This window comes from Manis javanica, chromosome 8 (genome assembly GCF_040802235.1).
Source record: "Manis javanica isolate MJ-LG chromosome 8, MJ_LKY, whole genome shotgun sequence".
Taxonomy (NCBI): domain Eukaryota; kingdom Metazoa; phylum Chordata; class Mammalia; order Pholidota; family Manidae; genus Manis; species Manis javanica.
The window spans coordinates 62,954,028-62,981,630 of record NC_133163.1 but is presented as its reverse complement, the minus strand read 5'-3'; the positions used below and the strand labels follow the sequence as shown (position 1 = coordinate 62,981,630).

Sequence of the window (27,603 nt, the reverse complement as noted above, 5' to 3'; positions counted from 1 at the left end):
TACCCTGAGTGCCAGAGATGCTGTGTGCACTTAGTATTTTCTTAATCATGTTTCAGTTTTGAATATTCTTTTTCAGGCTAATAGAAATTTACTTTTTTTAAAGAGTACTCGGGAAGTTGGAACCTCCTTAAGAAACTTCTTAAGAGGTTCTTACAAATTTTTTCTTTTAATTAGAAAGTGAGTTTAGGAGAAAATACAGTATAATCCCTACTTCATCATTACTTATAGCAAGCATTAAAGTGCCAGAAACCTTGTTATATCTGGTCTTCCTGATGCAGAAAACTGAATGTGCTTATCTGCGGTGGGCTGGGGATGTGGGGGGATACTAGGCTAACATCTTGTTTTGCGTTTTATATTCATTAAATAGGAGTGTGCCTTGGGGTAAAGTCAAAATAGAAACAATTTTACAATTTGAAGGAAGACCTGCTGTTCTCCCAGTTACCTCACCTGCTTGGAATCACTTTCATTAGTCCATCCTTCACCAGCATACCATGAGTCCCCAGTCCCTTCTGTTACTGTTCATCATCAATCAAGGACACTTAACCTCGTGATTCCTCCATTATGCCTATATTCCAACCTCCATTCCACTTTTAAGACAAAATTCTAAGGTTGCTGACCAAAGGAAGATCTTGCCTGGCCAGAAGAAAATTCTGCTCTTACCAGTGGCTACCAGAACCCGCTCCCTTCTGTACCTAAAATTTACGGCTGCTGCTGCGGCTGGACCTGCAACCCATTTCTTCCTGGACAGGAAGGAAAGTGGGTGGGTAAAGAGGTTGGGAAGAACAACAGCAATCTGGACACAGGCTGAAAATATACGTGCAAAAACTAACGAGAGACTTGTTTAAATACACAACCCATTGTCACACTGATAGGCAAATCACTACCCCAGACCACCAAGACAGCTTTTCCCGTCTTGCCATAGCCAATTCATTCTCCAGATGAAAGGTCTATATCGCCACAATCCGAGTTTCACAGATTACCTTCAAACCGCTCAGACGTGGGTCTGGCGCACGCGCACGCCGAAGTCCTTCCGTTCGCTCTCCCCGCCCCCACTAGGGGCGGAGCCTCGGAGCTCCCTTGCGCTGTAAATGACGTTGGAATCGTGAGTTCTGCGCGCCAGAGCGGATGAAGCCGGCCGGTCTCCCGGAAGCAGTCGCCGCCACTTCCGGAGGGGCTTGTACGCCCAGTGCGGGAGATACGGGGCGCGGAGCCTGCTTGAAGTAGTGGGTACCCAAACATGTCCCGTGGTTCCAGCGCTGGATTTGACCGGCACATTACCATATTTTCACCCGAGGGCCGTCTCTACCAAGTAGGTGAGTGAACCGGGTCCTCTTTTGCTCCACTCGAATTGCTCTGTCATGGTACGGCCTGAAGCAGGCAGACTCGGCCTGAGTTTAGTCCGGGACTGAAAGCGTGGCAGGAGCTGGGACGGCGAAGGGCCGAGGCCGGGTTAAGTACCGTGGTGTTCCCAAACCTGTCTGGAGGCAGGGGTCGGGAGCCCGAAGGTCAAAGACCTCGGGCTCTTGAGGCTAGCGGCTGCACCGCCGGGACACAATAAAGAGAGAGGAAGGTGGGATTGTAAGGCCCGAATCCAGCTGACTCCTCTTCACTTCGTATATTTTATTCTGGGTAGGCCCAACGTCTTTACTTCTCTAAAGGGTAATTCCTTAATCTTCCAGTTAAACGCCTCTTTCTGTTTTCCTTTGTTTGCCGCATGTACTTCCTCGTTCTGTGGTTAATTCCACACAGGCTTTCAGAGCCTTCTATGTGCCGGACACTCTGTTGGTCCTAGGGGATGCAAACGTGTCACACCCTCTCCTGTAGTGAAGTTCACAGCTTAAAGAGAATGACAGATCGTAAACGGATAATACGAGGAAAAAAGTGCCAAATTACAAGTATATACCGAGTTCAGGACATCTTTGGAAAACTGGTAGGTATAATGAGTGCCCGTCAGTTCTAGAGCTGCTCTTGAAACTAGCACCCCCTTTTACCCACATCTGTTTGAATGCTTCTGTTTAAAAACTAGTTTAAAAGCTGGTTCTGAATTGTAGATGAGGTATGGTCAGCTAGCCGTTTACTGAAAAACAGCTTTAGTGGAAATAAACCCTAAACTAGTTATCAGTTATTGATTGTGACAGTATATTTTGTTGGGTCGAAATGGTGTCAGGGTTTAGTTTTTTATTATAACCTATGTCCTTAACTTATTGCCATAAAGAATTTAGTATCAGGAGAACCTGATTTACATCTGGATGGTGATTGTTTCATTTCTGAGTGAGCTTAGCATCTCAGTGCCATGGAGGACAGTAATCATATGCTCTTGGGAATCATAACGAGAGAGTCGGCTTATAAATGAGGTTCCCTTCGCCTGTAAAACTCTTACAGAGTTAAAGATGACTTAAAGTGAAACCAGTCTGTTATATGACTACATACTGTACACAGTGTAGCAAGAAACAACATTGGATAATTCAGTAACCCTTTTAACTCATCCCTAATTGAAAAATATCAAAGATACAACAGAAAGATAACAATTCTCAAGGAAGTTTCATTTTTAAAGTTTCATTTCTGAGTTTTAAAGAATTTTTCTATATTGATCTGCTTTGAATGTTCTACTTTATGGTCTTTAATATACGAACAGGAAAAGTCACTTAGACCTACACTTTACTTTTGTATACTGTATTTTGAAATCCAGCCATACAGCATAGTCTTTAATGCTTCCCAGATTTGGTGAATAGAAAAGCTAAATACAGCATTGTTTTAATGCTTTAAAAAGATTTGGAATAGAACAGGTAGTTCAAAAACAAGTTTAATAGCTGGACAGAATGATTTTAAGCTCTGCTTTACTGAATAACACTTAGTATTATTATAACACTCCCTCTGCTATTCAGTGCCTTAACTAGACATTGCTAGGGAAAGGAAAGTGAAAGTATAGTATGAGCAAACAGTACAGTGGTGAAGAGTTCATGCCATGCAACCATGCATCCATGCAGACCTCCTGTTCTGCCCAGTACCTACCTGGGCAGGTGATACAGCTTCTATTGCAAAGTTGGGTTAATATTATGTAGGTGTTTTGAGGATTAAATAAGATGTATGTAGAGTGCTTATTAAGTGCTCAACCATTGTTATTAAATGCCTGTTTGATTCTTTGGCTCTCCCCGCCCCCGTGCCCCCCATTAGATCAGTAGTTGGGTAGACATGGAGTATTTCTCTTTTATGGTCGATCCATGCTTAGTTCTCTAGTGAAATATATGTCCATTATCATAATATTGTGTTTATTAGTTTATTAATTTTAGAATCTGCCAGAGACAATGTATATAAGAATTAGAGTGCAAATTAACCTTGACAGTGGAAAAATAATACAATGAAAATGAGATGACAAGGGAAGGAAATATTAATGGAAAGGTATGTTCCTCATTTGCCATAGTTGGGACCTAAAAGATAAATAATAGTCTAAAGTTGGTAAATCAAAAAATAGATAAATTTAAAGTGACAATGCTAACCGTAATTACAGACCATTTACAGTGTTTGCTCTTGGAGTAGGGAGATTTTTGATTGTCACTTGTACTCCTTGGTAACTGTTGAAAAAATTCCTTTTAATGAATTATTCAAGAGGTATGTCCATGTGTGTTAAAAACTAGAGCTATATATAAAGTACCTAGCTTTGAAATCTAATTTCAAGAATTTCACAAGTTATCAGTGGGGAAGTCAAGGCCCAGGTGGGGCAAAATAAGCCTGGCTACTTTAAGGGCCCCTCTTTTGCTTGCTGATCCTTTCCTGGATAGGTCTGGCAAGGGAGGAGAGTAGTAGTCACTTGGATTTGCTTGCCCAGTAGAGCCCTCCTGATTGCTTCTAAGAAGGGCGGAAACAGGAAAGGAATAGACTGGTGAAGACTGGAGAGGACAGTTTTCTCATCTAGAAGTGGCATTGTGTATTTAAACTAAGCTACCTGGATTTGTGTCCTTGCTCCATACTAACCACAAGCACTTTTTTCATAAGTAAAATAATAATAATGGTTCCACCTACCTTATAGGGGTCTAAGGATTTAACATTGAGGTAATAATGTAGTGTACTTGGAACAGTAACATAATAAGTACTCAATAAATGTTTTCGTGAGGGATGCTGTCTCAGGAAGAAACAAGTGGCTGATAAAAATGAAATCAGAAGTTTAACAAATAAAGGGACTGACAAGTATTTACTGTTTGTCTCTTGCTGTTAAAAAATTTCTTGCTTTAAAGTAGTGTTTCTCAACCCAGACTTCTCATGCACTCCTTGAATCTGATTTGAAATTAAGTATGTGTGTACACATGTGTGTGTACAAATACATATTGTAACTACAGACACAAAAATAATGAGATCAAACCCTATATTCCACCCTCCCCCCACACCAGTGCCAAGATTTCTAATGACCCCCACTTGCTTGAAGACTTAGACAATATATTTAAAGAGTTGGGAGGCACTCTGCAATGAGACACTCATCACATTTAGGTTACAAGATTAGGGAAAGAGAATGAACAGCTTCAAAAAACCTTTGAGTTTCTAGTCATACTGTATTGAAAATAAAATATAGTCATATCTGCAAAATACCTGCCTTACCCTGGTAGAACATCCCTCGTTCCAGTAACCAAACCTTACAGGTTGTATGGACTTCACAGTTTGTTTCTATTTTTTCACCCCATGTCTGTAGGGAAAAAAAATTATATTTATTTCCTAAAACTCAGTACAGCATTCTAAATAGAATTAAGGGTGAGAAAAATCTTGACTTGACATTCCTGAAATCGGCAGAGTCACCCTCACCCATGGATGCATTGCAAAGCTGACAAGTGTCCATAAAGGGGCTGTGTGTCTCTGCTGTTGCTAGCATCACAGAGCAGGTGATACTGTGAAACATTGTCTGGCTTTGTGTGCTTGTCCTGAACATTTTGTCACAGTGATTTTTGTATTTAAGTCCCTATTTTTTCCTAGTATTACACAGTGAGTTCCAGAAAAGTTGGGGAAATTATAGGGAAGGAAGCAAAGTAAATATGAAATTATTGTGGAAAAGTGGTTTCTGCACCAAAAAACTTGTTTATTAACCATTTTGTATGTCATCAAAGAATGAATTTATTTTCTAATCCAGTTTTTTGTTAGGTTGAACCAGTATGAAACTGCAAATCGTTAACTGTTTTACCCATGAGAGTGGCTGTTTGATGTGGTTCAACCTAATACTTAAATACAGATACTTTACTATGTATTTAAGTTACAATTTAAGAAATAGGGGGCTTGGAGTTTAGTGTAATCCATTAATGATAGGTAAGGACATTTCCAAGGACCAGTGCACAGGTCAGTCACTGTGGCTGGAGCATAGACAATGACAACTGGAAGAGTAGTTTATAGCAAATTGTTGAAGAGATTTGGGTGCCATGCTAGAGTTTGCACTTTGTTGTGTGGGTTTTGACTGGCAGAAGTCTTTAAGAAGACAAGGTTATTAAGTAAGATAGGAGAGCTGAGTGTAGAACTATAGTCTAGAGGGACAGGTGGCAGCGAGATCAATTAGGAGAGGCTTCGATAATCCTTTTAAGCCCTGCTGAGTGAACTAAGGTACTGAGAGAGAATGGGAGGACAAGGGGAGACTCTTGAGTTTGTTTTATTTTTAACCTGGAAAATTTCAAACAAAAGTAGGTGGAATAGTATGGTGATACTCATATACCCATTACCCAGCTTCATCAGCTGTCAACATTTTGTCCATCTTGTTTTCTTTTTATTCCCTTTCCCATACACTTCCCCATCTTTGCTAGAGTATTTTAGAGCAAATCCTAGATATAAGAGTGGACATTTCTGTGAAGAGAGAGAAGTAGAGTCAAAGATGGTACCCAAATTTTTATGGCTTCAAAAACTGAGCAGTAAATAACCATCATTTGAGATAAGGACTGTAAGAAAAGCAGGTTTATGGAGAAGAGGAATTTATTTTCACAAATGCCTATGGGAGAAACAGGCACTTGCAGGTATGGGTTCAGAGCTAAAGATGTCAGAGTTAGTAGTGATTATATAGGATAAAATCATCCAGGGACAGGGAGAAATGACAGAATTCTGGGGATTATCAGTATTTAAGGAGCTGAAGAGATGGAAGCAGTGAAGGAGACTGAGAAGGAAAGTTCAGAGAAGTAGAAGAAGAATAGTAGGAATGGTATGTGGAGTATAAGGACAAAGCAAAACTGAAGGAACAAAACAGCAGCAGACTCTCAGACTCCAAGAAGGGATTAGTGGTTACCAAAGGGGAGGGACTGGCAGGGAGAAGGGGATTGAGGGGTATTATGATTAGTATACATGGTGTCGGTTGGTGGGGGGTCATGGGGAAGACAGTGTAGCACAGAGAAGACAAGGGGTGACTCTGTGGCATCTTACTATGCTGATGGACAGTGGCTTCAGTAGGGTGTGGGGGGGACTTGATAATATGGGTGAATGTAGTAACCACATTGTTTTTCATGTGAAACCTTTATGAGAGTGTGTATCAATGATGCCTTAATAAAAATAAAAATATTTTTTAAATATTAGGAATGATGCTCTTAACTAAGAACTTTAAATTAAAAATTAGTTTCTTGTTTGCATTTGGCACATTTCAGGTGCTCAGTAGCCACATGTGGATGATGGCTATCGTATTGGGCAGCACAAAGGTAGAACACTGCCATCATCACAGAAAGTTCTGTTGGACAGCACTAGTCTAAAGAGAGGGAGTGAGGAGGAGGTAGACTCCTTTAATGAATCCTGGTTAATTCACAGGTGCATTCTCTATTGAGAAGCATTTTCTTATGTGTAAAATGTTTATTTTGTGGGACATAATCTTGTTGTGTGGTGAGAGGGGTGGCTCTGTCTTTTGTGGCTTTTATCTTTTTGCATTGTTTAAGCAGACCAGGTAAGTAATGCAAGTTTGTGAAACAGGCTGGGTGAGGTGTGAGAAATGGTGGGACTGTGGAAAACTGCAAAACACGTGGCAGTACTCGATGACTTTTGCTCTACAGGACAGTTGCTATGTGGGATTGAGTGTCAAGTGTTACCACAATTTTTTTTCCTAAAGAAACAAAATCCTGATTATATTTTATCTGACTTTTAGTTACATTTTTCTATAAAACTCTGCATACTAAACAAGTGAATAAGCTGGATTGGTCCCATGGCCAACCTTTGATTTAGTATCTGCTGCTTGCAAATACAATTTTAACTTTCCTTGATTCCTCCTTTCTTTGACTATCCAATCTGAATGTGGAGTTGGAAATATATATATACTTGAAAATGCTAAAATTAGCAGTGAAATGGGAAATGCTATAGGAATTCAGAGAGAGGGTTGAAGAATCCCATTTGAGACAATCAGAAAGTGTGCATGGGAAATGAAAGAGGATTGAGGTGGGGATGGACAAGCTTTGGTTAGGTGAGGTAAGAGAGAGGGCAATCCAGGCAGAGCATGAGGAGACAAAGGCATGGGTATGGAAAAGATAAGGGGTATAAACAAAAAGTATAATGTAAGAGCAGAGTTAGTAAACATTGCAAACTAATGGCCCTCTATAGCTGTAGATAGGATATTTTTTAGGCCAAAATCATGTTCTGAGCAGTTGGGTGTAACAGCAAGCTATTCAAAATGTGAGCATAGTTTTAATAACCTTATCTGCTAATGCAACATCTGGGTCATCTCAGGGTTGGTCTCTTGAAAATGGACGACATTTTCCTGTTTGGGATTTGATTTGGTTTTTTAGTTTGTTTTCTTTTTGGGGACCTTCATTCTGAATTGTATCCCAGATATTTGCAAATATTAGGCTGTGAAGACTTGATTCTGTTATATTCTTCCAAAGAGTATTGATTTGGTCTAGTAGGCAGTTAATTTGGGTGGCAGCTTAATTCTTTAATTCTTTTAGCCTTAGGCTCCTTGGAGTCTGACTTGTACGTGTGGGTTACAGAATTAGTGAGAAACATGGGCCACATTTATATATAGAAGTTGGAGCTTCCCCTCTGGCTCTCTCCTTTTATTTTCCTCACTTTCCACCAGGTGTAGTTACCTCCATACTGTTCTCAATTCTTCAGCAAAAGGACTGAATTTTTTATGGGTATTTAGCCCTGACTGGGACCTGCACTCAGGCTATAAGCCATGCAAATGGGAAAACCACTCCATGCCACCACTCCCCTCCTTCGATGCATTAATGACTCCTAGAATCTGTCTTGTTTGGGCCACTTTTCTGGTGTCTTCAGGTAACTATTGTTTTGTCTAGCGTTTATACTTTTTACCCGTAGAGGGTTGATCTAGTAGAAGTTTTATTGCCCATATGAGAAACAGATCTGAGGATCATTTCGAAACACTATTTTAGAAGTTATCTGTGTAACAGGGTGATAAGAATAAACTGTTATATATAGAAACAAAACAAAGCTGAAGGAACAAAATAGCAGCAGACCCACAGATTCTGAGAAGGGACTAGTGGTTACCAAAGGGGAGGGGTTGAGGAGGGTGGGTGGGGAGGGAGAAGGGGATTAAGGGGCACTATAATTCGCAATCACAATATAGGTGGGTCACAGGGAAAGCAGTACAGCACGGAGAAGACAAGTAATGAGTCTATAGCATCTTACTACACTGATAGACAATGACTGCAGTGGGGGGGTGAGGATTTGATAATATGGGTGAATGTTGAAACCACAATGCTGTTATGTGAAACCTTCGTAAGATTATATAGAATAAATTGTTATAATTAGCAGTTAAATCTAACTAAATTTAAGGATTTCCTTTAAGGTGATTTTTCTAGTCTTTTTACTCTACTCTTTTGTTCTCTCTTCAATATATAGCCATTCAGAAATTGACAAAGGATTTTTATGACAGCTCCTATTAAAGGAGATTGTATGGTGTTATAGGTATTATCTATCTATCTTTTCTGGTCTTCATCACCCAGTGGCTTTTTGATGAAGCCAACATCAGACCCAGGGCCCAGAGTATTATCTGACAGAAGTTTTAAAGCATCTACTAGGTGCCAAAATGTAGATAATGATTTGAGTTATGGGTAATTTATTATTTTATGTTATCTTCTGTATTTTCCATATTTTCTACAATAAGCATATATTAATCTCTTGATATTTTTCCAGTGACAAAATATGTTAATATTAAATTTAAGTATTATAGAAATATGTAATCTAAAAAGGGATAGTCTTATCTGTAATTTTGTCCTCTGAAAGCAATCATTATGACCTAAACTATGTGGTGCCAAGGTCGTTTGTCTTTATACTGCCACTTTGATCCAGTTGTTTTAACCTGAGGAATAATTTCACAGCAGTTAGAGGTACACAAGTTGAAGTTTGTTATAGACAAACTAAAGAATCCTGTGTTGCAGATAACATGAAAATTGCAAGCCATGATCTAGAAAAATTCAAGTTGGTAAGGGAAAAAAAGGACAGAATAATCTAACAGCAGTTAAAACTGCATATGGTCAAATCAGTTATTTACCAGATGTTATCAGAAATAGTAAACCTTGACAAAGTTGAGAGCAACTAAATTGGACCCAGGAAAACCAGACATTGCAGAGATAATGGCAACAGAACAAATAAAGGTTTGATGTAAAAAATTAAATTTTTATTGGAAATTAGTACTTGAGCCTGATGAAAGTGATTTCAGTAAAATTAAAATGGAAAGAAATGGAGTTGATTTAACTACAATTTATTATCATCATAATTAATGACTGTTTATTATCCCATTATATGAATCTCTGATAATTTATTCCACCTTTATAAAAAAAGTATTCTATTTTTCAGAATATGCTTTTAAGGCTATTAACCAGGGTGGCCTTACATCAGTAGCTGTCAGAGGGAAAGACTGTGCAGTAATTGTCACACAGAAGAAAGTACCTGTAAGTAACACTGCCCAGACAGCCAGCTGTTATTTACAGAACATAATGTAAGAATTTTTCATGAGCTTGTACAATGATGTTATTACCTATATATGTTATTACCTATATATTCTTTCTTAGATTCTGCTTTCCTATCTGTCCTTCATGAAGTACTTAACTGAGCAGCTATGGACAGTTTAGCTAAGTAGACAGAATTAACATGTTGAACTTTGTTGTATGACTATAAACACAATGTGATCTCCAGGTCTTTTGTCTTCAGGGACCTTGAAATATACTTTGGAAACCTATGGTCTTGCCCACAGGATCTAAAAAATAAAAAAGGAAACAGAGTCCTCTTATCTTTTTTAAGTTGGTTTTAACCATAAAATGATCAGAAGACATTTAATGTAGTTAATAATTTTAATTCCATAGCATTTTTTTTATCACTACACAGGGACTTGTGATTTTCTAAACAATTATCTTGATTTATTTTGTTTTTTTAGGACAAATTATTGGATTCTAGCACAGTGACTCACTTATTCAAGATAACTGAAAACATTGGCTGTGTGATGACAGGAATGACAGGTAATTGGCTTAATGTCTACTTAGATTTGTTATTTTCTTCATATTATTTTTGAGTTCTGAATTAATTTTAAAAGGCTCCCTTTAGTGCCTGATTTTCAGGTGATAATGAGTTTTGCAGTGTTCCAAGGTTAGTATCAGAATCTTCACAGTATTGTGAACTTATTAAAATCATAAGTATTAATAGAATTAGATCACTATGCTACTGTCAGGGAAACCAGGCTAAGGCCCCTCTTGCAATGCTGTATGTCAGATACAGTTACTAGTTTAAAGGGATCTAAATCAGTATATTTCAAACCTAGTAATAATGACACGTTAGAAATAGGTGAGAATTAGAAAATCTACTTTGAGTTTCTGTTTTCTGATACCAGGAAAATTCAAGCCTACTGAAAAAGATCAAGAGAAACATTATTCTCCTTAAAACTTGGTAGCTGTCAGACACTTGTAGAAATGATTTTGGCAACTGATGAAGGGCTCAGCATAAAAGCAGAACTGTGTATAGAACTTCGTATTTTAAAAAATATTTTCTTTTTTTGCATCTACTTGTTGCTGAGTCATTCACTCTTCATTGGTGGGAGAAAAGACCATAGCGAACCACTTCTGCTTTTTTTAAGTCATAATGGAGATTTTTATATATATATATATATATATATATATATATATGTATGTATGTATGGAAAATGATCTGCCTTTGAGGCTCATTCTTTCCTTCTAAAGAAGTAAACCTTTGTTTTTATATGCTCTAAGCTGACAGCAGATCCCAGGTACAGAGGGCACGCTATGAGGCAGCTAATTGGAAATACAAGTATGGCTATGAGATTCCTGTGGACATGCTATGTAAAAGAATTGCTGATATTTCTCAGGTCTACACACAGAATGCTGAAATGAGGCCTCTTGGTTGTTGTAAGTATGCTAAGAAATCTCCCAAATAACTGATGAATTAAAATTTTTTTTTAGAGAACATTCATTAAAAAAGTTATTTTAGACAAGTTGGGTTCAGAACATATGGTTTGGAAATTATACAAGATTAGGAAATCTTTTAATAAATCAGCAGCAAAGGATAGGTTTTACAACATCATTTTAGGCTTTTTTTTTAAAGCTTTATGTGCTTTTAAACTTTTTGTCGAAGTGTTTCTACATGGAGTGTGTGATTTGAAAGATCCAAGTCACTGTTATATTAGGCTGTTATAATGGAAGTTTTATTGCAATTCCAGATTTACTGGTTCACTGGAAATGCCTAAATTAGACACCCTAACAGTGTAGCTGTTTGTTCTGACCACCTTAAAGAGTCAGATTCATATACATGTTCTGTGATTCAAAATGTCTTTTTTTAAAAAACAAGTAAAAGTTTATTGGGAGAGGGATAAGATTTACTGATTTTAGGTTTAACAGTTCAACATATTTATTTCTGACATCGTGTCACTCATTTATAAGAGCAGTTAATATAATGATTTTAATAACTGACCCTATTTTTGACCTCTCAAAAATTCTCCCTTGATTTCTTCAGTGATACTCTTTTCACTTTCCTTAGCTCATCCTCTTCTGCTGGTTCCTTTAACTGTTTCTCACCAGGTTTCTCTCCTTGGTCCTTCTTTCCCTCTTTGTGCTGTCTGGGTACTCTCACCCACTTTTGTGGCTTTCATTCAGTACTTATATGCTAGTCACTCCCACATTAGCCTTTAGCCCAGCCCCTTTCTCCATGTCGCACAGATAGTTCAAACATGAAATCATTGCAGTGTTCCTACTTTCCTCAACTCTTTTTTACCCCTTCCTCGCCTTTCTGGCCATTTGAATATGACCAGAATATCTTTATCTCAGAATATCTGTTTCTATCTTTTCTGTCACTACTTCATCATCTCTTGCCTTTGCCACCTAGTTTACTTGTCTCTTCTCTCCCTTTTCATTCTTTCCTAGTCTCTCTTCCATATTGATGCATGAATTATCACTCTAAAATAAAATTTTGATTGTTGCTTCTTTGGAAAAACTGATTCCTCATCAGGTATAGTGTAAAGAGGTTTAAAGTCCTTAATATGATGTACAAAGGCCCCTTACAGTTTACTCCCAAGTAGCTTCTTTCTTATACTGCTTTCCTCCCTCACCTGAAGCCTCTGTAATAAAGGGATCTTTTTGTCACTCCCTGAGTGTACCCTGACCTTTCATGTCTCAGTGCTTTTGTACATGTTGTTCCTTTTGTCTTGTGTGCCCATCATGTTCTTACCACTATTAAGCCCTGCTCATTTTGCAAAACCCTGGAGTAAAGAAGTGTTTCTTGTTTCCCCCAAGCAGTGAGTAGATATCTCTTTGTATTGCTCTTGTACTTTGTATATATCAAGTATAAAAGGTGAAGAAAATTATAGGGTGACATTCAAATGAAACAGATATCACTGTCATAGTGTTTGTCAAAAATTTTAAGATTAAGAATTCCTCACTATTAGTTATACCTATAAATGTGAATAAAGTAGTTGGTTAATACAGAATCTTATAATAGGACATTATATAAAAGAAGTTTAAACATAGAATATAAGGAAGTAGGAGTTAGCCTTTCTTTAAGTACTTGATCTTCTGAGTAGAAAGAAGTTTGGTGGTTGTGTTTATTATAATAACATGATTAGATTTGTAGTTACAAATTTATGTATACAGAACTTAGTGTATACTGACTACTAGGAAAATGTATACCAACAATAACAAATAAGGGCAGTGTAAAGGTCAGTAAGTAGCATCTGGGGGTATTTCACTTTGCCCAGCATTCTCAAGGTGTGTTACATAAACTAGTTCCCTGGAACCTAGGTAGTTCTTCAGTTTAAAAAAAAGGAAAAGTCTTCCTTATTCAAATAAATTTAAGAACTACTGAGTTAAAGTAGGTTAATCTGCAGCAGAAAATTTTAGAATATTTAATATGCTATTACATAGTATTTTCTCTAAAAGAAGTATATATAAAGCATATTTTCCAGATTTATTTGACCATGTAACATCTTGAGGGATTAGGGCTCAAAGGAATGGGCTTTGGGTAATAGCAAGGATTATAGAATTGTTTGTAAATCACATTTGCAACAACTCAGAATTTTTAAAAATCTGTGATAAAACCTTTTACTAAATGGAAATTTCTCTGTTATCGACTTTATCTGTAATGATAGCCTGTATTTTATTTCAGTTTTCTTAAAGCAGAACACATATCCTAAAGTTCATGGCCAGAGTAATGATAACAGCTATGTGACAACACCTAGAGGGAAGAAACTTTGTTCTATAAAGGTATGAGATGTCTGATAAGGGTTTTTTTTCTTTGTAGGTATGATTTTAATTGGTATAGATGAAGAACAAGGCCCTCAGGTATACAAGTGTGATCCTGCAGGTTACTACTGTGGGTTTAAAGCCACTGCAGCAGGAGTTAAACAAACCGAGTCAACCAGCTTCCTTGAAAAAAAAGTGAAGAAGAAATTTGATTGGACGTTTGAACAGACAGTGGAAGTAAGTTAGCCAAGAGGAGCTGACTTTTTTTTTTATGCTCTATAGAACAGTGAAGATACTGCCTAATTGACAGTCTGTGAAGGCTATTCCTGGGTTGTATCACAAGATTCAAGTTGGTCAGCTTGATAGTAAAATTGGTGTCATTCAGCTGACATTGGAACAATGAGGATTGCTTTTATTCACTTAATTCCCTATCTCATTTCATAATGTATTAGAAATTACTTTCAACAAAACACATATAAAATGGGTATATGCAACTAAGAATAGGAATCAAGACCAGGCCGAAAGACCTGAATGTTGTGACTCAAATTAGGCTTAAGCTTCCTGATAACAAAAGTGGAAAAAACTTGAGTCAGTAATGTTGCTCTTATGGTCCTAAAGGAAAAGCAGCCACACACCACTTTCTCAGGAAGCAAGCATCTTCCTTGTAAAAGAATCTGCTCACAGGATGACTTGGCAGAGAAATTATATCTTGGATGCAGAAGTTAGAGCTAGCTAGCTTCATGCAGGGTTCTTGAGGGGAGTACTCATGAGTGGGAAATTTTAAAATGGCAGGACAAACTAAAGTTCTCTTACAAATTTTTAGTAGTCTTAGACTAAAGAAGTCTCTCATGTCCTGTCAAGAGGTTAAAAAGAAAAATTTTAGTAGGTTTTGGAAATCAGGGTCTGGGATACAATGACATGACTGATAAATGACAAAGGAAACATTACCATCTACCACTTTTAGTTTGATTGCCAGTATTATTTATACTTACATTAGGTCAAAAGCTGATTCTCATCTGGGAGGTGGTATGCCATGTTTATATGTTCTTAAAGATTACCTTTTTTAAGTTGCAGTTCATAGTTACATAAGTAATTAATCAACATCAGATACAAAGCCACTTATAACATTCTTAAATCGTTACTATAAATTCCTTGAAGGAAAAATATCATTGATCTTTATCCTCTCCCCATCTCACTTCAAGTGCTAAGCATAGTGCCTGGCATGTAACAGTCATCCAGCAAATACACTTTTGTGTAAATCATCCAATTTTATTTGGTGGACCCCTTTAATTTATGGCTTAACTTGATATAAACAGATTTCTTGTTATTAGCAGGCAACATATTGCAGTTAAGCAATCTGTTACTAACATGGCTCTAGAACCACATCACTGCAACATGGAGCAAAACAAATAGCTTGTGGTTAACTGCTGATTTGAATAAGCTTGAAATGAAAAAATCTTGGAATCTCAGAAAATATTTTAACGTTGGTACTTTTTTCAGACTGCGATTACATGCCTATCTACTGTTCTATCAATTGATTTCAAACCTTCAGAAATAGAAGTTGGAGTAGTTACAGTTGAAAATCCTAAATTCAGGTGAGTTATATTGTACTTGTCAGGTACCTAAGTAACTTTGCCAGGTGATCACGGCCAGCCTAGAAAGGTGAGGTGTGTGGGTCCATTTTTTCCATCACCTGGGGAGAAAAACATATTTTTGAACTATAATTACAGTTTTTTCTTCAGCTTTTGAGATACCTGTTTTAAAACTAATTGGATGTCTCATTAAGACAGTCATAACTGCTTTTCTCATTTCAGAATGATTTTATATATAATACCAGAGGTGACATAAAATAACCTCCTTTATGTAGGGAATAAAGTAAGCATAAGTATCTTCTTTTTTTTAGCTTAAGCCAATAGAAATTCAGCTCCTAAAGTAGTAGTTTTCTAGTTTTTCAGGTGAGGCATCAATTACTTAGTCTTATTGAAGTGGAGCTTGGAAGAACAATATGAAATGCTGATACACATTAGACTGTCTGTCTTCATGGAAACCCTGAATTTTGAATACAGCTAATTGAATTACAGATGCTGGGTGCTTGTCTGTTCTTACTAAGTGGCTAACTCCCACAAGTCAACCTTACAGCTTCCATGAGTCAAATCTGTACTGGGTACTTAAGGTATATCATCTCACTTAATCCTCCCAGCAACGCTGTGAGGTGATTTACTTGGCATAAACCTGGATGCTCTTGTGATAGTGAAAAATACTGGAGTGAAATCCACAGATGCATGGACTCCTGGAAGCCTTGTTAACTACTATGTGTATCTACTATTAGGTCACAATTATAAGGACAAATAGTCATTGTTTGGGGGAGATGAAAGGGCGATAAACTAAGTTTAACCACACCTTTAAGAATTTTCTGTAGGTATGAATTATTTCTAATTCTATTTTTGTTGCCTGCAGGTAAGTGATACAAACATGCAAGATTTAAGAAAAATCCATAGAATTAAAAAAAAAACAGAATTGAGTCTATCCTTTTGCTTTCTTTTCTGTAGGAAAAGATAGCCTTTTTTTTTTTAAGCAGTAAAATTCCAACAGGAGTAATTTACAAATCTCTCTAAAGGACCTGCAGTTAGTTTTGTTACGCTTTTATTCTGAGATTCTCCCTCTATAACCTTTAAAGTTTTCATTTCCATTGGTCAGATAAAGAGAAAACAAACCAAAGATCGTATGTCCTCAAAAAACCCTTTGTCATTTATAAATTATATGATAGTAAGTGTACTTAAATAATTAGAATATATAACATAAACATTCCTGTTTATATAAACAACTATATAAACTACTTACATTTCTCCAGTTTGCACTAAAAATGTCACTTTGACAAATTTCACTCTTTAAGAGTCCCGCAGTAATAGTTCACATTAAAGTTACTAAGCAGTTGATTTCCTTGGAGAAAATACTGTATGTTCAACCTGGAGTGCCTTTTTGTCTCTCATCTGTACAAACTTAAGTTATACTAGATCTAAAGGCATTTTGACCTAGGTGCTAAAATAGAATACATTATGTATAGCTTACCTATATTTAATTTACATATTTTCTATTATAGCTGCAACTAAGAGGTTTTATTTTCAAAAAACTTAATTCTAGATTTGATGTCAAAGAAGTAGACATTTTTGTGTATAGATGAAGTTGATATGATGTCTGGGTATTCCTTCAGAATAACCCGAAGGGATGAATGCTGGGTACATAGATTTTCAAAAGATTATTTAGCTGTAAATTGGTAATTGATTAATATTAGCTATAAATTGATCATTATCAATTAGCTATAAATTTGTAATAAAGTTAGGTGATAGGTACATGGGAGTTCATTATTATCCTTTTTGTGTGTGCTCAGAACTTTACATAATAAAAAGTTTTCAAAAAGTAAATAGTTGTGGGTTTTTTTTCCCTTTATCTTCTAGGATTCTTACAGAAGCAGAGATCGATGCTCACCTTGTTGCTCTAGCAGAGAGAGACTAAACATTGTAGTTAGTTTACCAAATCTATGACGCCACTTGCCTGTGTGTTTGTTAACAACAGACCAACATTTTGGAGGCCCCTGGATTGAAAAAGGAACCTATCCCACTTCTCCTGCCACTGAAGTGGTTAGGACTCTATAAATAAAAACAGTGCTTTTGGAAAATAATCGCATCCTGTCTTTTTTACCTCCAATTTTAAGTATTAAACCTTTAGTGAATGCAGATTGTTCAGTGTTCACCATCTTCATTTTGTTGACAAAGATTAAGGAACTTAGTAGCCAGAAGTGTAAACTGTAGCTATGTGGCATAATTAATAAATAGCAAACTAAAACTCTGGTTTTGAAACTTGCTCTGACTATAAGTTGGCATATGAGGGTAGGCCTTTATTTTATAATTCCTCATTCATTCAAATAGAATATTCCTGAACCCAGACTCCCAAATTCCATCATATAGCAAAAAGATAAGCATTGTTGATTTTTAGTAGTTTTTTTGAGATATATATTAACTCTAATAAGAATCAGCATTTTTAAAAGCAGAAATTGTAGCTGCCTCTGACAGTTACAAGTTACTGCGGGTGTTTTTTCTGTGCTGCCTTAAGATTATTATTTAAAACAGAGTTTACAGAATTCATCTACAGTAAAGGAGAGATACTACCATAAACAATGTTAAGGGAAAAAGAAGACCAAACTATTCAGGATAATTTTTTTTTGTACAGAATTTTTTTAATTCCCAGCATGAGTCCCTGGTGACCTGCACCAGTAGTTGTCCAAGCCCAATAACTTTCAGTCCTCATTTGCACTGGGTGAGACTAGTGCTGTTAGTCTTACCTCACACAGGTGAGTGTGACTGCTGATTTAATACCAATCCGTGGAGTCAGTTGCCCCATGAAAGGTTGAGGCCATGTGAACTTGTGACCACTAGAAACAGGGAACTTCACTGACCACATCCTCTTAGAGATGAATCATGAGTTGTAGAGTATCCTAAAGGGGAAGCAGGGTTTTCCGGTTCAGGGGCTGCTGCTCTGGGATTACCCATCCAAATCCCTGAGGCTCTGTAAGTCCATTAGGCTTCCATCATTTTGAAAAGGCTCTGTTTAGAAAGGCCACTCCCCTGAGTAGACTCTGAATTTATATACCCTTAGAGCCTTGATTGACTTCACCCCTCTGAAATCATGGATGAGAGACTAGCAAGTAATTTTCTGTAAGAAAATACCTTCTAGTAATAGAAAATGAAAATACTCTCATTTGTTAGAAAAAAGTTTTACATCTAATGTAAAATCTAGATGAATTAAGGATTTAGCATAAAATAGTTCTAAGTAGTATATTAAGTTGGTTAAGTTATGCCTAAAAGAACTGGAAGAAATAGAAAAGATCCACTTAAATATATATACATTGGGTAATTGTTTGTTTAACAGTTTGGGATGACTAGCAGAATTAATACACAAAACTATACAAATGTTTAAAAAAATCTTAAAATATCTTTACCCAGAGGGCATTTTGATAAGCGCATAGTAAAAAGTATAACAGTACAGTTAAATATTGACTTTCAGAGGTATATGTCTAGACATTCATGAATGTGAAACTATTTGGTAGACATCAGGATTTCCTTCTCTTGGTACCCATTTTCATAAAGAAAACGGTGCTCAACTCCCTTACTATCCCTCTAGTCCCCAAGTCCCAGATTCAGATTTGTGCCACAACCAAATAACTATGTTAAGGATCTTCAGGATCTTCCATAAAGAGTCAGAAATGCTAAGGTTACATATGTTTTGACCATTTATTGCATTTCCAAGATAAGACTGAGAAGTCTTAACAATTAACATCATAATGGTGAGTTAGTGGTTGGCACTTCATTGAAATCAGGAATGATACCAGAATGACTTACCTCCATTTATTTTACATTTAGAAAATACAGATAATATATAATGAAATAAATCCATATTATGGAAAGGAGATAGTATTTTAACTTAATGTTTAGATTGTTCACCAAAAAAAAAAAAGAATCACCTAATAAAGTATTAGCCTTTATTGGGCAAGCCCTGCATTAACATACAACATCCTTTAAACTGTTCTAAGTTTAAGTTCAGGCCTCTAATTACTTGTCCACAGTTCCAAAATTCAGGAAGCTGGTAAAACTCGTTTAGCCTTAAGATCTGGCCTGAACTGTTGGGAGGCCCTTTATACTTTTACGTTTATGTCAGTTTGTCTCTGTGGAAATATTAGTGTGTTTAATTACACATTTAGATCTTTCATTAGAGTTTTTTAGTTTTCCTGGTAAAGATTAATTACATATTTTGTTAGATCTACATCTAAGTTTTACTATTTGGTTTTGGTTATTTTGGGGGCTAATGTAAGTGGTGTTTTTAATTTAAAATTCCAATTGTTTATTGCTGATATATATATAGGAAAGTAATTTACTTATATATTAACCTGTATCCTGCAACATTTTTATAAACCCTTACTAGTTCCTTGAGTTTTTCTCTCAAATTGTTCACATTACTGAGATCACAGACATGGCAAACAATCTGATAGAAAAACTATAAAACTGCTGAAAAAAATCAAAGGTATAAGTAAATGGAGAGACAGTCCATGTTCATGAATAGGAAGTCAGTATTGTCAAGATACCAATTCTTCCCAGCTTAATCGGTAGATTCCACACAATCCCAATCAGAATATCAGCAAATAATTTTGTGGATATGAACAAACTGATAAAAAGTTTTTATGGAAAGGTAAAAGACCCAGAATAGCCAACACAATACTGAAGGACAAAGGGGACCCATAACTACCTGACTTCAAGACTTCTACAAACCTACAGTAGTCAAAACAGTATGGTATTAGTGAAAGAATAGATTCATGGAATAGAAAGCCCAGAAATAGACCCACACACATAATCAACTTTGAAAAAGGCAGCAAAGGAATTCAATGAAGAAAGAATGGTCTTTTGGACAAATGGTGCTGTAGCAGCAACTGGACATTCACATGCAAATGCATAATCTAGACACAGGTTTTCACCTGTCACAAAAAGTGACTCAAAATAGATAACAGATTTAATGTAGAGCACCAAACTACACAACTTGTAGACAGTAACATAAAATCTAGGTGACTTCAGGTTTGGCAATAAACTTAGATAAAACGTGAAAGCACAATCTATGAAAAAAAATGGATAAACTATTAAAATTGAGAACTGCTCTGTGAAGACACTTAGAATGAAAAGACAAGCCACAGATTGGGAGAAGAGATTTGCCAACACATATGTGATAAAGGATTAGTATCCAAAATAGACAAAAGAATTTTTTTAAAATTTAACAGTAAAAAAACCCCACCAAGTTTAAAAATTGGCAAAAGATCTTAAGTTATACCTCACCAAAGAATACAGATGATAAGTAAGCATATGAGAATATGTCTGATGTCATATGTCATCAGGAATTGCAAATTAAAAAACAGTCTATTAGAATGGCTAAAATTTAAAAAACACCAGAATGTTAGTGAGGATGTCAAACAGCAGGAACTGGTGAGAATACAAAATGCCATAGCCACTTGGGAACACTGGCAGTTTCCTACAAAGGTAAACGGTCTAATTGTATGGTGACCTTGGGTTTTATGCCCACACAAAATCTGCACAGAAATGTTTATAGCAGCTTTATTCATAATTAAGTATTGAATAAAGTTGTGCTCACTGGAAGCTTTATTCATAATTGAGTATTGAATAAAGTTATGCTCACTGGAAGCAGCTGAGATGTCCTTTAATATAAAGTGAATGAAAAACGAACTTGGTTCATCCAGACAATGGAATATTATTCAGCTGTAAAAAGAAATGAGCTATCAAGCCATAAAAAGACAGAAGAATCTTCAATGCATATTGTAAGTGAAAGAAGCTATTTTGGGAAGGCTACATACTATATGATTCCAACTATAAGACATTCAGAAAAAGGTGAAACTATAGCAAGAGTAAAAAAGATCAAGGGTTGCCTGGAGTTTGGAAAAGGAGAGGGGTTGAGGGATGATGGTAGGGGATGGTGGGGAGCAATGACTAGTGAAGTACAAGGTTTGAGGCATTTGATACTATAATGGACACACAGCTATGCATTTGTCAAAACCCATAGAACCATACAACACAAATGGTGGATGTTAATATAAACTGGACTTCACTTCATAATAATGTATCAATATTAATTCATTAATTGTAACAAATGTACCATACTATAGCAAGATAATGATAATGGAAAACTTGTATGTGGCAGGGAGGAGGGTGTTATATGGGAACTCTCAATATAATCTCAATATTTCTGTAAATCTAAAACTTCTAAAAAGGTCTATTAACATTTTTAATGCATGGGGAAAATCTCGAGATAATCCAAAATGTTCATACTGGTTAATAATTTTCATTTCTTATATTTTGATGTATTTTCTAAATGTTTTTCAATGATCAGGTATTATAATATCAGACAAAAATTAAGTCCTGAATTCTAAAAGCCTATACTGAAAAGCATGATTAAAGTTTTCAGTCTTTTTTTGATCAAATAGGCCAGAATTTTCCTAATGAAATACCAAAAAAGAAGGTACAGATATTCTTAGCGTTTTGGAAGTGTTTGCACATGCTACAGTAGCATGACCTGGAGAGAAGTTATGCTCAGCTGGTCATGTGCTGGTCAAGACCCCTAAGTCAAACCCTGTGTGGGGCACTTGCTTGCCTTAGTTCAGGGCCACAGACAAGCCCCAACCCAGGTGGCCCAACTCTGCACATGCATCAATTGCATTCATATTTTGGGGGACAAAATCATCAATGCTACACACAAGTGTCCCCCAAGGGGGAAGCAGCCTACAAACTCCCTGGCACACAATCTTACCCTGCAACCCTGTTAGCCACCTAACTGACCTCAGGTTTGAACAGCCTTACCTATAGTCCCTAGAACCTACTTCACCTTAGCTTTTTTAATTTTTTTAACTTTATAGATTTAAAATAAATTATTGTAGTTGACATACAATTATATTGCTTTTCAGTATGACATTGTGGTTCAACAATTATATACCTTATGAAAGGCTCACCACAAAGTGTAATTACCATCTGTGACCATATGTCTTGCCAATAGATTTCAGCCCCCAGCAAGTTCACTATGAATTCAGTGTGACCAAAGATAATGACAGCAAAACGTTCTTGGGGGTGAAAGGGTTATACCCAACTTTATTTCCAGGTGGCAGGTCAGTCACTAGAATCCCATTCACTTAAAGCGAGTCTGTATGCAGCAAGCCCGTCTCTGCCTCTGGGTCCCTTTGTCCGCACAGCTGTCCCGCACAGTCGTCCCTCACAGCTGTTCTCTGGGCCGCTCTGCACAGGTGGTCCCGCACAGCCATCCTCTGGGCCTCTGTCCTCTGCTCTGCTCTCCTGCAGCCTTGCAGCCCTGCCACCGTATTGTGCGCAGAGCGCTGGGTGGAGCTCTTTATATTTATAGAGTCAACAGCCATTTATTGCCCACAGGCGTGCAGTGAGCTAGTCAACCACGGCCAGGTGAGAATCCTGGCCACAGGAACTCTCATTTTATCCACACCATACAAAGATATTACAATATTATTGACTATATTCCCTATTCAATTATTTTCATTCCCGTGACTTTTTTTCTAATGGGACATTTGTGCCTCTTTATCCCTTTCACCTGCCTCGCCTCACCTCTACACTGGGAACCTACCTCACCATAGCTTTAGATGAAAGCACACGTCAGGTGCTGGTGCTTGCTTCTGACTCACAAGGAGCCTCCTGAGTAGCAAAAAGCAGTATCTGCCTGCTCACCCCTCTAGGCAAAAAAGGAAATCACTGGTCTCAGTGTGGTTTCAAATTCTCTGTAATACCACTTTTCTATGCCCACATTCATGAGAGTAAGCCGTGAAGAGTTAAAAGTTGAAATGTGCTGGATTAGTGATTCTTAGCCAGGGTTTCACATCAGAACCACCAGGGGAACCTTTTCAAAGTCGACAAGCCTGGCCCCCAACCTTGATCTATCAAATCAGAGGCTCCCAGGATGCTGCTCTAGGCAAGTGTGTTTTGAGGGTGCTCCCTGTAAGGTCTGGTATTTGCTGCTGGTTATGAAACACTGTAAGAGGTAACTGAAGGTGGCATGATCATAGCCAAGTGTATTTGGGGCTCATCCCACCTCTACTCCTTTTTGGGTCAGTGGGCAGCTTACCAGTACGGTGAGGTTTCCAGGAAGTAACCCTTGTGCATTAGATTCATGTTATCTGTGCCCATACTGACCTCATCCTTGACTCTAAAGCCAGTCAAGGGGACAAAAATGCAAATGCCTAACAACAATTAACCCCTCTCAGCAGCCCAGCTTGTAGCAAATGCATCCTGGGGCTCCCCTTGCAAGGGCTCAAGGCACATCCTGCATGGCTTTCTGTAGATCCCTCTTGATAAGAGGCCTCTCTCAGATCTGAGGGGATATGAAGGGAATACAGGAGAACATGCATTTAGGAGAAGGGAACACACAACTATCCCAGAAGGCAGATGGTGTTGCAGGAGCTTTGATGAAGCTATTTGTGGGGAAAATGGAAGTTCCTATGGTCAGGATCCTCACCTGACCCTAAACTCCTTGATGAAGTCATTGGCCTACCACTAGGCTAATGCTTACACACCTGTTGGCAATGAACTATTATTGACTGAGTCACTGTATAAAGAGCTCTGTCCAGTGCTCTGGGCAGAGGCACAGATGGAGGTGGGTTACAGACCTGCATACTGTTGGATGCAGACATGATCCTAGTGCTTAACCTATGACCATGAGAATAAAGCTAGGTATAAACTCTTTTACCCCAAGAACATTCTGTTGTCATGTCTTGGTTTCACCAAATCCATAGCAAATTTGCCCAGGGCTGAAAACCTCAGCCAAGACACTATTGATCCCCCTCTTGAGCAGTTGCCACAAGAAGATTGTCTTTATTGAAGCCATCCTTTGCATAGAAATCATCTGACCTTTTGCAAGAGATGACCTGCAAACCTCAGAGTTAACCCAGTCATGTAAGTTTTACCAAAAGCTGCAGTGATCAGGCCTCCACTGGGGACTGAATGAGGATGAAAAGGAGAAGCAGAAGAACAGGAAAGACCTGATTTCCCTGGCAGAGTAGGGATAAAGTTGGGGAAGCCCCAGCTAACAGCCTCAGAGTGCCCAGCCGTGGTTTTCCAGGGATAGAGGCTGAAAGCAGCACCCTGGTTATCAACAGGAGCTAGCTGTCTAGTTGATAACTACCATCAGAGCCAGTATAGCTGGGACCACACTGCTTGGGCAGTCTCCAGGAGTCTGGTGAGCACATGTTTCAAGGTTCTCACCAAGAGAGGAGGCAAAAATCATCTGTGAAGATGGCCAAATTCGCATCTCTTAAGTGATGGTGGTTGAACTCTAGGTTTTGGAGGACACAATATAGGCAAAATCACTCCCGCCCAAAAAGGGGCTGTTAATCCTAATACAATGGCTGCAGAGACTCACCATTGCAGGGTCACCTGGAGAAGGCTGCCAGCTTTTCTATGCCTCTCTGTCTAGAAAATGTGCTTCAGGAGGGATCTAGGGAGGAGTGCTGTCATGCAGGGGCCATGTTACTGCATCCTCCTGCTAAGGCAAGACAGATTCTCTTAGGGCTTCTTACTGATTGGGAAATGTTTTGAGCCCCTCCTACAAGTCAGGCCCTGCTTTTGGGCCTAGGGACACAGTATAAATAAGGCAACAAGGGCAAATTCTCTCCAAGAGCTAAGAATTTCAGCCCCTGTCTTTCTTGCAGAGTATCTCCTCCAAGTGAGCTGTCACTGAGATATTTGTGGCAGCTTTGCATCCTGTCTGCATCCAGCAGGGTAGGGGTTTGCCTCTTTGCAGAAGTAGATTAGGCATGAAAGCATCTTGCAAAACCAGCCTCCAGGCCTCATTCCAGAGAGTCTCTTTAGGGCCCCCCACCAGGGACTGGCTGTGACCTGCCCTCTATTAACTCTCAATCTGTAATACTCCTATTACACTTCTTTCCTGCCACAAGCTATGTGGAGATCCCTTCTCGGTTTTATGTTTTTTCTTTTCTCTGTGTTTTTAAAAAACAAAACGTCATTGTAAAACAGGGTATTATGCAGTTTCTTCTAAAGCAGGAAGGGCTGTAGGTGCTCACAGCTGATTTCACATACCTGAAAAACCCCAGCACAGGCCTCACTTACACAAAGTTGGTGGGGAGCTGACGGCCTTGGAGGGAGGGGCTTTCCATGGAGTGGGATAGATGGTCACCTGAACCCCTGTCCAGGCACTTGGACTCCAGACAGCACAGAACTGGGCATGGGGAAGACCCTGCTGAAAGGTCATGGCCAACACCTCCTGACGTCTGCACGCCTAGCATGTAAACCAGAGCTCTGCCTTGGCTGTGTCTCAGAGTGGGCTTTGAGGAGACCTGGGGGACAGAGGCACTGACTGGAGCGGTGGGGAAAGGTGCATTGGCATCCTCAGCCTTCCCTGCTGGACTCAAGGACTAGGGACTTCAACTCCCTGACAGTGAGGACTGAATTCTCAGTGCACAGCTGAGTATTTACAGCCTCAGTTTTCTCTTCTGTTAAGTGATATAATCACAGGATCCATCTCAAAGGGATGCTATGAAAATTGACATGATGCATGTAAAGTACTGACGAGAACAGTAGATTCTATGTAAGAGCAGGTATGGTGTAGCATTTCCAGAATGGCTTTTAAATGCTGTCAACATTCTCAAACATCCCGACCTTCTGAAATACTATTTCCTGAGAACATTCTCACCCAAAGTACTGGGGTCAACTAGGCAGAAGCCAGCCTAAAGTTAAAAAGCTGAGCGGGTGTGGTCCTGTGTAACCTGCACAAGGCTTTCAGTTCTGCCTGGGAGCTCATTTCCCACTCCTTTCCTGTGAAGAGGTTCCTTCCCAGGCCCTCCATCACTCCCTTATTCATGACATCCACAGGCTCCACTTTTCCCCATAGGGGTCCCTGGCCGTTAGGGCAAATCCTGTCCTGACTAGAGCCTTCTCTTCTTTAGCGGAGCCCCCAAGATAGTATTGGGCAACAAGGTGCTTCTGACCCTCCTTTGAAAAAAACAGTCTCCTGGAGCTCTGAGGGGAATCTGGGCTCAGGTCACCTCCTAGTCTATCCCCTCCAAGGGTCTGCAGAGTCCTGGTGGTCCCGGTTCAGCTGTGAGGCCCTGGCCTGTGAGCAGAGCCTGTCTTCCCAAGGGCTCCTCACCCCAGGTGTCCTGGGGGTGGGGTGGAGCAGAAGGAGGGAGGCCAGAGGACAGGCGCCTCACCCAGAGAACGTGTGAGTCAAGGTCAGCTGGAGAGGGACAGGGAGAGGTGGAGGAGCTGAAGGGCGCCTGAGGAAAGGGGAGGAGAGCTGGAAAACTCCTCCTGTGCTGTTAGCTCCTCCCTATAGCTCTAGGCTGCCGCAGGGGGCCTGCAGTGAGTGAGCTCCTACAGAATGTTGAGGGCTCTTGCATTGTCTCTTCATAGCCTTGTTGAAAGAATGTGACTTCTTAAAGCCTGCTTGTGCAAGAAGGATTTTGCAACCTCCCATGGCTTTGTCACCCATAGAAAACTACAGGTCATCTAACAAACCAGGTTAATTATGAGGTGGTCAGAGCCAGATTGCAGGCCTTGGTGTAGGGAAATCCTATCTTGCATGGCTTCCTTCCTCCCTCACTTTGGCTGGGCCCTACCACCTCCCCCAATGCAGAGGCCTTCCTGGGCCTGCACCCAGGGCTGGGCTTCCAGCCAAGTGTCCACAGGACACGCCTCCTGCCACCTGGATGCTTCTCGTCTTCCTGGGGCACAGGGACTATGAGGCTTCTGCTCTGGAGACTGACTGGCAGGACTACATTCCCAGGGCCTCGAAATAGCCTGCTGTAGCCTAGCTTCCTGGGGGAAACTGGGAGAGATTATTGGGGAACATTTTTCTCCTGCTCTGAACTGCAAGGAAGCACGTCCTCCTGCTGGCAGGGCCCACCCACTACCAACCGAGGTACAAAGGAGAGACTATGTGAGCATGCCAGCATGGAGCAGTGCCCTGTGGACATTCTTCCTCAAGGCCCAGGCCCAGCAAAGCCCTGTATTCATCAGTATTGCCGAACCTTAGAATGTCTGCATCTGCTCTTTAATAATGACTTAAATTTAAAATCCGATCTGCTTGTGGAATGCTGCTTGATTTGTATAAACCAACAAGGCCATTTTTTCAGAATCTCAGCCTATTTTAGAGGGTTGGTGGACCTTTTTTAAATACAGAAAGCAGGTCTATCTTCTCTCATTTCCTAATGGCCTCCCAGCCCTGCCCAACACACGTACCCACCATGTGCAGAGTGAGGCCAGTCCCCAGGGTGCAAGAACCAAGGAGCGGTCAAAGGCCGGGTCTGCCTTCCCTTCCCCTTGAAGCTGTTCAGCTGCTGGTGTCCCCAGTGTCCTCCCCACTAAACCCAGAGGTGGGGCCCTCCCCC

The 27,603-nt window shown here is 39.1% G+C and overlaps 1 protein-coding gene and 2 long non-coding RNA genes across 7 annotated transcripts in view; 1 reads left to right on the top strand and 2 right to left on the bottom strand.

Moving 5' to 3' along the window:
• The window catches only part of LOC140843094 (uncharacterized), a 59,830-nt gene extending 58,713 nt beyond the window's left edge, over positions 1-1,117 (bottom strand). For both annotated transcript variants that reach the window (XR_012120554.1, XR_012120553.1), the window contains exon 1: positions 981-1,117. This is a non-coding gene — a long non-coding RNA (uncharacterized lncRNA). The remainder of the gene's footprint in view (positions 1-980) is intronic.
• Positions 1,115-17,313, top strand: PSMA6 (proteasome 20S subunit alpha 6). 3 transcript variants are annotated; one of them, XM_017669131.3, is made up of 8 exons: positions 1,175-1,313; positions 1,750-1,930; positions 9,751-9,845; positions 10,328-10,409; positions 11,154-11,309; positions 13,693-13,871; positions 15,135-15,229; positions 17,090-17,313. In XM_017669131.3, the coding sequence occupies exons 4-8, from the start codon at positions 10,394-10,396 to the stop codon at positions 17,145-17,147; spliced, it is 504 nt and encodes a 167-aa protein (XP_017524620.1). In that variant the 5' UTR covers positions 1,175-1,313; positions 1,750-1,930; positions 9,751-9,845; positions 10,328-10,393; the 3' UTR covers positions 17,148-17,313. The 3 variants fall into 3 exon arrangements, with proteins under 3 accessions (XP_017524619.1, XP_017524622.1, XP_017524620.1); XM_017669130.3 differs by lacking the exon at positions 1,750-1,930 and having other exon boundaries at positions 1,115-1,313; XM_017669133.2 differs by lacking the exon at positions 1,750-1,930 and having other exon boundaries at positions 1,131-1,309.
• On the bottom strand, positions 15,194-27,603 carry LOC140843095 (uncharacterized). Of its 2 annotated transcripts, none has more exons than XR_012120555.1 (3): positions 27,455-27,603; positions 17,974-18,126; positions 15,194-15,327 (listed from the first exon to the last, which is right to left on the bottom strand). It is a non-coding gene; the product is annotated as an uncharacterized lncRNA (long non-coding RNA). The 2 variants fall into 2 exon arrangements; XR_012120556.1 differs by having other exon boundaries at positions 27,459-27,601.

Excerpts from the sequence above, each read along its gene's own strand:
- PSMA6 (XM_017669130.3), top strand. The coding sequence starts at position 1,238 with ATGTCCCGTGGTTCCAGCGCTGGATTTGACCGGCACATTACCATATTT. Across the intron at positions 9,846-10,327 it reads TCACACAGAAGAAAGTACCT|GACAAATTATTGGATTCTAG; the intron begins GTAAGTAACACT and ends TTGTTTTTTTAG. Across the intron at positions 13,872-15,134 it reads CGTTTGAACAGACAGTGGAA|ACTGCGATTACATGCCTATC; the intron begins GTAAGTTAGCCA and ends TACTTTTTTCAG.